Below are 10,717 nucleotides of genomic sequence, written 5' to 3' on the forward strand. Positions count from 1 at the left end.
GTGTGTGTATGAAAGTTCCATAGTAAAATCATACTACTTTTTGTCAAATAGGTACTTAATTTCATTAATCTCCCTTCTCCCAACCTCTAATTTAACCCAGCTAGTCATGAATAAACACTGAATAATGGGTACTTCAAAAATTGCACTACAGAATCATAGAGCAGAGAATGTTTGACTTCTTCCTAAGGTGATTACATGTGTGGATGTTTTGCAGATAAGATGATAATGTTTCATACTCTAGGAGGTGCTGTTCAGAAATTATTTTAATTACATCAAGCATAAGCCTATGAGGAGGAGAACCTGCTGACTAGAAAGAAATTTAAATGTGTTGCAGCTGAGCCAGTTAAGTCCATTTCACCACCTTCCCCTCTGAATGGGGGATTTTGATGGCTTTGATTCTGAACTGTTTTCTCTATGCTGTGAAGCCTCATAAGCATAGACTGCAAACTCTGTTATTAATTTACCAATATAGTAAATCTTTAAAATTTTAAAATGTTAGTGTCATTACAAAACTTGCCTTTCCATCTCTTCTGCTTCAAGTACTTGTGCTCTGTGACCCCAGTAGCTCCTTTGATGAGGGTAAGTGCCATACCATACCATAATGATCAGGGAAGTGCTCCTGTGACTCTTATTCCCCTTTTAAAGTAATTTTACATCAGATGTTGGATGGGAGTTTCAGGGGTGTTTACAGCTGTCACTCTAGCACAATGCTGTTTATTTTTAGAAAACTTTTATGTAACAAATAAAGCTGCTGTCACATATGTTTCCTGTGTCTGAAAACAGATGCTTGGTGGAACACGGGAGCTAAAACTTCCAGTTACTGAATGGTGACTTAGATTTATCAAAATAGAAAAATCTCTCTTGAGAGGCTTGTGGTGTTTGGCTGCAGCTTTCTTTGAGAAGTGGGAAGAGAGAAACCATTCCATACACCACCAATGTCTCCAGAACTCTTACCTGGCACAGGCCCAGCAGCTCCCAGGCAGCACAATGTAGATGTGGCTGCACAGCTTTGGAGCCTCGGCACAACTGGGTTTATTGCTGCATTTACAGGATATTGCCTCTGAGCTGATACTCCCTGAGAGACAAACTGGGGCTGGCTTTGAGCTGGGAAGGTCCTGCAGCACACAGACAGAACTTCTGACTCATGATATTCTGATGGGGCAGACTGGCTCTGTGCTTTTATCAATACCATGACTACGCTAAAAAAATCCCTCTCCAAATTAAATGGGAGCAAAATGACCTGGTCAGACCACACAGGAGTCATCAAGGCACATCCTCATAATCAGGTAAAAACTGCTCATTACAGGAACTGTATAAGAACAAACAAACCCTGTCTGTCTCTATAAGGCAGCCACTGTACTGGTGCATACAGGCTACCAGGAGTTAATAGGTTCTTTTATGGTGTATTTAAAATACCAGTGTGCTGACATTCACATCCAACTCCACATGGCCTAGCTGCAAGCTGGGATTTCAGTGGCTTCTATGAGTGCTTTAGATTGCATGAATCTGAGTTGAACACACCAGACTTTGTACTGGTGGCACAGATCGAGTGTAATGGGATCACAGCCATCAGAAAGGTAATGAGTTACTGGCAGACACCCAGCAGGCAAGAAGGAAAGTAACAAATCTGCTCCCTTACTTTCACTTTCACACTTCTCAGTTTACATTAACAAAAGCTGCGTGGGAAGAACAGCAGGTGTCTTTCATCACGAAATCACACACGGGAACACACAGCTCCCTACACAGGAGCTGTACCTGAATACAAACCCCTCTGTCCCATTAATAAGGGCCCCATTGCTAAGCAGAACTCATAATCCTGATTGCCACAACAAAGAAAGTATGTACTGATAGAAAATAGCAGTGAAATGTTGTGGGCTTTCATAGTCTGCAATTCATAGATTTATCTTTGAACTACTTGGAAAAACAGGTAATGTTCAGCATTTGTTAGGGGAGTTAAAAGTAGCTCTGGGCTCCCACAGAGGATGAGGGAAAGAAAGATGGGAAACAAGTAAAGTTTACTAGGACCTGATGCAGAATGAAAATATTTTTCCCAGAGTTTCATAATAATCTTTCTATAGTAAAAAAGCTTTTACTTGCACCATGGAGATTCACAAAAAGGAAAATGTGTGAGAAATAGAAGTGTAAGAAATAGAGGTGTAAGAAATTAGGCCAAGACTGGAACAGGACAAGATCTTGTCTCTAAAATGCATCTTCAATATATTTCCCAAGTTCTCACTATTGTAGACAAATGAAGGGAATAAGAGGAATATTTTTCTCAGTTACTTTTTATATTGATCAAGAACACAAAGCAAAAATACAACTAAGGCAAAACTTTATTTTTTTTGGTAGAAAGAAAAATGAACAGTCATATAATTAAGCAGTATTTTCTAGGGTTCTTCTGCTAGAGGACCTTCACCAAGCCTCATTAAACTGATAGTCTTACTCAGTGCACCTGGTTTTCAAGTAGAGCAAAAATACCAAATGAGATTACAAGTAGCTATGTGGAATATTTCTTCTGATCACTGCACCTCAATATCTCTGCCAGGGGCACAACAGCCACCACTGCTTTTACTCACCCACTTCTTTAATCATACTGATCATACCAAACCTTTTTCCAGTTGCTGCCCCATATATTTTTTCACATTGCACAATCCCAAATATGAGTGAAAGTAATATATTTTTGTCAGTTCCACAATTAGGCTCTTGGATGCTAGTACTGAATTCAGAAATTTCTATCCTAACCCAAATAATGCTTAATTATTAATCCACATTTGAAGGTCTGTACAACATACATATTTTCACACAACACTTGCCTTTGGCAAATGCAGTATTACAGTATTCATTTTACTTGCACTTCAGTAAAAGCAGAATTTTATTTGCCTGCAAAACAAGATATTTTGAACAATATTGTAAACCACACATACACAGGGCTCCTTCTGTAGTGTCACACTAGCTATACATACACACAATTTAAGCAGTAAAACATTCTTTAGCTTGCTCTTTACACAGGACACTTGTTTCACACCCTAATAGTCAGTTATCTGAAAAACAACTCAAACTAAACAAAACTGCATAATAGTGCTTTAATATTCATTTCTTAAAATTCGAAACAGCCCTACAGTACTGTTAGGCTGTTACCAGTCTCTTTCAAAGACATACAGTATAAACAAAAAATTCTGTCCTTAAGCAGCATCTGAGAAAACAACTTAATGCAGCTGCCACTTAGTGGCAGCAATCATTTAGGCATTTTTGGTATTGATACATCTCTTTATCATATAATTTGTGCATTTATCAACAAAAATGTAGGCCCAAATCCAGCAAATACTTGCAGATGTGCAAATGCTTTTCTTCCATCTGGAATATTTCAAGTTAACACTCATCAGATGAGCAAAGTTAAGAACTTGCATAAATCTTTAAAGGAGGAGAATTCTTAGTGCTGAAAACTTAACTGTTTTATTTCACAGGACTAAGATCCAATTCTAGACTTAAGAGAAATTTTAGACTTAGGAAAACTCCCATAAAGAACTGATATGTTACTTTGATAAATGCTTTCAAAGCTAACAAGAGCCTCTAGAAATGTGTGTGCCTTCCCAGTGATTACTTTAATCCTGCTTGGACTATGGGTGCAGTCATATTCCCCCATCTCCTGACTACTGCATGAGGAATCAATAAAGTGCTTGTCACAAATTCTGTAATCATGGAATAAAAGCAAATTTGAGTACCTTCAGAATGTTTTCAGATTTATAAATGATGAATTAAGGGCTGGTGTCAGATCCCCAGCATGTTTCCCTGAATTGCTAACCAATATTATGCTCTTCATTTGAAGACAAATTAGAATTCTGCTAGGACTGGGTATATTTCACCTCTGTCTCAGCAAAGTCCTCTTCTGCCTCCAGGGAAAAAGCTTACCTGGATTTAGTGTCCATGTAAACATTCATGCTTGACCAAAAAGGGATGCTCATGCAATTTCACAAGCACCAGCATTCCAAGGGAGAGTTTGCTTTGTTTAATCAAGCATGGAAAACCAGTATTGTTTACAGTATATCCACTCTGAATTGTGTTCATAATTTGTTCCCAAAGGCACCATAATCTTGAGAGGTCTTGCTTGCCCTTTGACATTTCCTTTGATTTGCTTTGTTCCTCTGGAATAAAATATCTTTGATATTAGCTTTGACATAAATTCTACTGATCTTTGTGGCAACTTCTCATTAACATACTTCTATATATTTAAATTACTAAATTTTTCTCTTTAGATAGATATAGATATATATATATATATTAAATTTATTTTGCTAGCTTTCAGATAACTAATCTATGAGAACTGTCTTAGACTGTATGTTCTCTGTAGAGAACTTCTGTATGCTCCTCATACAGAAACAAATAATAGGTTGAAATATTTTGCCATATGTTAGGATGCTTTATTTTTTAAAGGCTTCGGTGTTGCTTCTATTTCTCTTCCAGTCAGCTACAGGATAATAGCAACAGCAAACACGTTGACAATGCAGTTCATGGTTCGGTTTTCCCATCTCACTGTGCAGGTTCCTGGAAGAGTTTATTACAAAATTAAAATACAATTCCATTGTCTTTACTACACTCACTTTATTGAAGTGTAAATTATGCCAGATTAGTATGAATATTTAAGTTGTAATTTAAGGGAAATAGTAGCATGTCAGCCTGACTATAATAACTTGAAATCCTTAAAAAATTAACTTATACATTGTTTTCTACTTAATGTGAGTCTTGTAAACTTAACACAGTGAACAGGAAAACACTATTCCAGTACCTTTCTTTCAAAGCTGGACTTGCAAAAATCCTTGAAATTCCCATACTGAAATTGGCATGACAATCAGACAAGAAATTAGAAAAGGGACTGGATCAAATATATTCCAGTGTATTTACTTTCCTTTGTTCTTCCTCTTCTGTTGCATCAATGCCTTACAAGCAAAAGAACTATGAAGATTAAACTGTGTTTACTTAATTTTATATTATGATTTCTTTTTAACCTTGGTTGACTTTTTGAGGATCTCTTTGTTTTAAACTTAAACCTTGGCACCCTCTTCTAAAAAGACCTTTCTGAATCTGGGACAGATAGATTTAATAACAAATTAAATAAAATAATAAATTATTTTAATATCGTTTTCCTGTGATATTCTCAACCTGTGAAAATAATCTATTTAGAACTAATTTTGAAGCAATGCAATGCATCCAAAGCCTGGCTGAAAGTAACACAGCTGAAACACATACTGTAACACAAACTATTTCTATTTTTCACTAAGTTCTTTTCTCCTCCAAAGTAGCTGTCCCCTCACAGCAGATATGTTTAGGGTTATCTACATGTATTTACTGTGAGCAATGTTTTCTGCCTCTTTAGCTGAGAGGATTAAATGTTTTGACTCTTGTTTCAGAATGAAAGGCTTTTCTATTCCTGCTTCTCATAATTCACAAAGCAACTGCTCTTCATGCCTGACTGATAACATTTTTGCTGGGATTGTAAACAAACACCTCATCCTCAAAATTACTGCTTCCACGGCCATTCCCAAAAATGTTCAACCTAACTACTACAACTGAGCAAGAAGTAATATTTCTCTTATTAGAAATTTTCTGTTTGAATGGGGAAACTTACCATCAGTTGTGGTATCCCAGAAGCATGAGCTTGCTGTGTGGAGACCAGCTCCACTCCTCTGCATCACTGCACAGGTAACTGCAAGACACAGTCATGAAACCAGGGAATTAAAAGCACAAGAGGTGAATCATTCAGCATTTACAAACTCGAGACTGTATCACATTTTCAAAGGGCTGGCATGTGGCATTCAGCTAAGACAAAACCTTTTTTGCCAACCCCTCTGGCCCCTGTATTTTCCTCCAGAACTTGTTACTCGTTGCATGATTATTTTCACTCACATGAAGACAACGGCTTCAACCCTGGCTAATAGGATTATGGTTTTTATCTTTTAAACTACTTAGATATAGCTTATGCCTCTCAGAATGGGATTGCAGGTGCTGTCCTTACAGGTACAGCAGAAGTCACGCTTGATGAAAGTTGTTTCCCAAAATTACTTGTTGACCACTCTCTGAAACCACATTCTACTAATGTGCAGCTTTTCTAGACTGACCTGCAATGGTCATAAAACCACTGAAAACCTGAGTCCAAGACTTTTAAAACAGAACTGAGTGCAAATACTTGCTATTACATCAACACTCCACAAAAGGACCAAACTTTCTTATTTACCTTTTTCCTTCCACAGGTATACACATAAATATAGTGTGCTATGACTCTGGGTACAGGACTAAAGTCTTCCAGATGTTTCTATCTACAGGAGGATTAATCTGATTGAAAATTTTATTAAAGATACCAATTTCTTCCTGAACTGATACTAAAATGTTGATATAATTGTCTTGAGGTTGCTTAACAATCAGGAAAGACCACCTAACATGTAATCTTCTGTGTTAAGTGTTGGCAGTAAGCTCAGCCCAGGTAAAACTGCCACAGCTTTACCACAGGTATTACTAAAAATCTGTGAAACAGAAGAGTTCAGGTACCTGCTCTGTTTTGTTTATAGCATTCCCCTGAACCTTTCAGCAACTATTTATTGTGACTGCCTGTGCTACAGCTGCTTGTACTTACCAATGTACTTATAGGTTTTCCCAAGTTTCACCAGATGGGTCAGTGACTGTTCTACTATAGCAGCAGTCCATTGGTTGACTTTGTTGTGATTATAATCTGCCTTGCCTAAAACACTTTCTATGCACTAGAACAGAGGGGGAAAAAAAGTTACAGTAAATACACTTCAAAATGTAAAATTATAAAATGTTTTGCATAATCTGAGGGATTTTTTCTGGCAGTTAGGTTACTCTAAATCACTCAAGCTCATTAGGTATCAGCTGCTGAATGGGAAGTAAAATGACCCTTTTTGGAAATTCATTTTTAGTATATATATACCACAATATTACAGGTATAAAAATGAGGCTCTGACTAAATATTTCTTGCAGGAAAGGCTTTTGCCATATGCTTTGGATACCAAGTGAATGGATCTATTTACCAGTGAAGATCCTAACAAATCCCACAGTTCCTAATGACTGCCAGCTCCAGTTTGGCTTTCAGAAGCTGCTGTAATGGGGATGGCACTATTCAAATCAATAGTATCAGCTTGGGCTGGGCAATCTTTCAGAGCATATAAGCAAGATTCCAAAACCTTCAGAAATAGAGTGACAACAGTGAAATACACATCCCTGCTTAAAAAATGGGGAAGATACTCAAGGGTTTTATCTTGCAGCATAAAAAACATCTGAACTGCTTGAAAATTGGATGTTCTCCCACAGCTACAGATTGGCCATTTGCCAAACTTAAAATGATTGCACAAAAATCCTTCTCTCAAACTGTAACTCTTAAATTGCATTTTCTGCTCCTTAGAAATTCAGAAGTATATGCTCATGGATACTTCTTAAAGTTGAGGAATTTGCTTAAGAAACACACATCTGGAAAACATAAGGGAAATAAAACTGTGTTCTCCTCTGATTCAGTAAGATGCATCCCGTGCACTAATCCCCCACTAACAGGCTGTGTAAGAGACCTGTGTCCCAGATTTTAAAAAGCCCAGTTAATTCTGACCATGCTGGCCAAAGGAGTCAGTAGAAACAAACAGCCACAAAACACAGCAGAAGACAGAAGAGGGACAAGACCCCCTCAGGGATTTTGGTCCTTCCAGAGATGTACCCAGTGCTGGAGCTCCTTGGCCCTGGTTAAACTTCCAATCAGAGGCAGAAACATTTGGCTTTACTCCCGGTGTCTAGAGACTGTGTCACACTGTATTTGGCTTTACAGGGTAGGGACAGTTACATAAAGGGCTGAATTGTTGTTTATCTGACATCCAAGAGCTTGCTGATCTGTACTGGAGCAACTTCAAAAAGTGCAGGTGGGAAAGGACCTGCAGAGCCCCTCTAGAAACCCCTGTCTCAAAACACTATTTCACTGCAAAACCTGGAAGCATCTGTGAGCCACAGGCTCCTCATTAATCACTTCCTAGTTACTAGGTATTTAATTTAGACTATCAGGCTACTCACATTCATCCTGTTCTTTCTCTGTAAAAAAACGTGTTTTAAAAGCTAGAACAATGAGCTCATAGAGTGCAACCTCCCACACATGCCAAGGCCAACTTCCAAGTCTGATAACATTGCTCAAGGCCTTGTCCAGTCAAGTTTTAAAAATCTCTAAGGATGGAGACTCTGCAAGCTGTCCCTGCAGCCTCTCCAGTGATTAGCTTTTTTCTAACTGGATAAAGGGGAAAAAAATAAATGGAAGTGAATTTCCCTTGCAGCTTGTGACTGTAACCCCGAACTCTTTCCACTGTAATGCAAATCTGGCTCCCCTCTCAACTACTTCCTCCTCTTTAGGTAGTTGAAGACAGCAATGAGATGAAGCTTACAGCAGATCCAAGTTAAACTCTGTGTTTGCATAAGTATTTATTCTATATAATTTTATATTTATCTGGGATAAACAGCTGCTTTCACTGCTGAAATAACTGCTTTCACTACTGTGCAAGGTATGGTAAAGAATTTCTTTGAAATACGGTTGTTAACTAAAACCTACCTCCTTAACTATGTTGTGGGCCTCATCAGCATTGAAGATCATCTGCAATAGAAGTAATTTATTATTATTTCTGTCAGAAAAGTAAACAAATGATAGTTTTATTCTAAGGAACATCTAATGATTAGGCCTTGTGTCTAGTTATTTGCATTGTAGTCTGTTAGGATCATTTTAAAATATTTTTTCCCTCAGCTCCATATATTTGTTATTTAGCATTGCTTTTCTAGTGATGTTTGAGAGGGGCCAAAAAGCTCAGACCTCAGTGAACTCTGAAACAGGCTCACTTGACATTTTCTGTAAAGATTAAATTCCACTATGTCTATGCTTGTCACGGGAATATTCACCAGGAAAAATTAAACAACAAATCTTTTCTTCTGGGTCTTAATCTGTGTTTTTGCTGGAGTCACTAACGCGCTAACCCACAGGTTACATCTTGCTTCCCAAGGGCAACACACAGTTTTACAAACCTAACATCTGAAAGACTGGTTTGCACAGTCATTACCTTACCCAAAGCCTTCCTCAAGCACAGAAAAAGCTCAGAGATTTTAATTCCTCCTGTTTTCTACTTCTGCCTGCTCGCGGGCGCTTGGCTTGGCTCACAAAGGCATCACGGCACATTCCCTAGTGCCAGCCGCCTCTTCACAGCCATCAACTCCAAACACTGGGGCAGAAAGGGGCAGAAACCTCCAGGGCATTAATGTTTAAGTTTTTTGGAGTTTTCGTTGATTTTTAGATGAAAACTTGTGGCCAGAGCCCTGAAGCAGGGCCCGGGGAGGGATCGGTTCCTTCGCTGCATTGGGCAGTGCCCGCGGCACTGACCGGGCCCGGCACTGACCAGATTTTTCCCATGGAAATGGTTTTTTGGGGATTTTTTCCAGGAAAAATGGCCGCGGTGTGACAGTCCCAGCGGCTGCACCCCGTGCGTTCCCGGAAGGAACATCCGTCCTGCTGCTCCGGGCAGGCCGGGCAGCACCGGGCAGCACCGCACAGCACAGCACGGCACAGCACAGCTCAGCACAGCACGGCCACTCCGGGCAGCACAGCACAGCACGGCACGGCACGGCACGGCACGGCACGGCACGGCACGGCACGGCACGGCCACTCCGGGCAGCACAGCACAGCACGGCCACTCCGGGCAGCACCGCTCGGCCCCGGCCCCGGCCCCGGCCCCGGCCCCGGCCCCGGCCCCGGCCCCTCCGGCGCGGCGGGGTCGGACAGCCCCGGGCACAGCCCCGAGCACAGCGCCGGGCCTGGCGGCGGCCCTACCTCATCGTTGTGGGGGTGGAAGTCCTCCATGGCCCCGGCGCGGGCGGCGGCGGTTCCGGCAGCGGCGGCAGCGGCGAGTCCTGCGCGGCTCCGCCCCGCCTGCGCCGAGCGGGCAGGGCCGGGCCGGGCCGGGCTCCCTCACGGCCGCTCCCTGCTCAGCCGGGAACGGAGCGAGTGGGAAGGTCCCCAGCACAGCCAGCACAGGGACGCGTTGGAGCGAGTCCAGAGGCGGCCACTTATTTCATCACGGGGGAAAGGATGAGAGAGCTGGGATTGTTCAGCCTGGAGAAGGCTTTGGGGTGACCCTTCCAGTGCTTGAAGGGAGCCTAAAGGAAAGATGGGGCAAAACTATTTAGAGAGCAAGGAGGAATGACTTCAAACGGAGAGCCTAGGTTTAGATTGGATATTAGGAAAAAATTCTTTCCTGTGAGGCGCAGGTTGCCCAGAGAAGCTGTGGGTGCCGTCAAGGCCAGGCTGGACGGGGCTCCGAACAACCCGGGCGAGTGGAAGGTGCCCTGCCCACGGCAGGGGCTGGAACACGATGGGGTTTGTGTCCCTTCCAACCCAAACCACTCTGTGACTCGGTGACTCAGCCAGGGCTCCTCCCCGGTTCCTCCCCCGGGCACACGGGCAGGCCGGGCACAGCCACAGCCCTGCCAGGCTGTGTGTGAGCACAGCCCCTCCCAAGAGCACGGGATTTTCTCTGTTCTCTTCTCGCTGTTGTCCTTTGCCGGGCATACAAAGCTCCCGCAGGAGCGGCTTCTCCAGGGGAGCCCTCACACCCCTCTGCCTTCCTGTGTCACCCTTTTCCCTCCCCTTGGAATGAATCTGTGTCACTTATCCGACACAAAGTTATCATTAGTTATC

General features: G+C 41.7%; 1 protein-coding gene across 1 annotated transcript; it reads right to left on the minus strand.

The window, feature by feature from the left end:
- Positions 1–2,315: 2,315 nt before the first annotated feature.
- Positions 2,316–10,239, minus strand: DYNLT3 (dynein light chain Tctex-type 3). Its single transcript, XM_056495908.1, has 5 exons — positions 9,851–10,239; positions 8,588–8,629; positions 6,626–6,749; positions 5,624–5,701; positions 2,316–4,542 (listed from the first exon to the last, which is right to left on the minus strand). The coding sequence occupies exons 1-5, from the start codon at positions 9,878–9,880 to the stop codon at positions 4,466–4,468; spliced, it is 351 nt and encodes a 116-aa protein (XP_056351883.1). The 5' UTR covers positions 9,881–10,239; the 3' UTR covers positions 2,316–4,465.
- Between the last annotated feature and the right edge of the window lie 478 nt (positions 10,240–10,717).

This window comes from Oenanthe melanoleuca, chromosome 1 (assembly GCF_029582105.1).
Source record: "Oenanthe melanoleuca isolate GR-GAL-2019-014 chromosome 1, OMel1.0, whole genome shotgun sequence".
Lineage (NCBI taxonomy): Eukaryota > Metazoa > Chordata > Aves > Passeriformes > Muscicapidae > Oenanthe > Oenanthe melanoleuca.

Excerpts from the sequence above, each read along its gene's own strand:
- DYNLT3 (XM_056495908.1), bottom strand. The coding sequence starts at position 9,880 with ATGGAGGACTTCCACCCCCACAACGATGAG. Across the intron at positions 8,630-9,850 it reads TCCACCCCCACAACGATGAG|ATGATCTTCAATGCTGATGA; the intron begins GTAGGGCCGCCG and ends CTTCTATTGCAG. Across the intron at positions 6,750-8,587 it reads CCCACAACATAGTTAAGGAG|TGCATAGAAAGTGTTTTAGG; the intron begins GTAGGTTTTAGT and ends CCTCTGTTCTAG.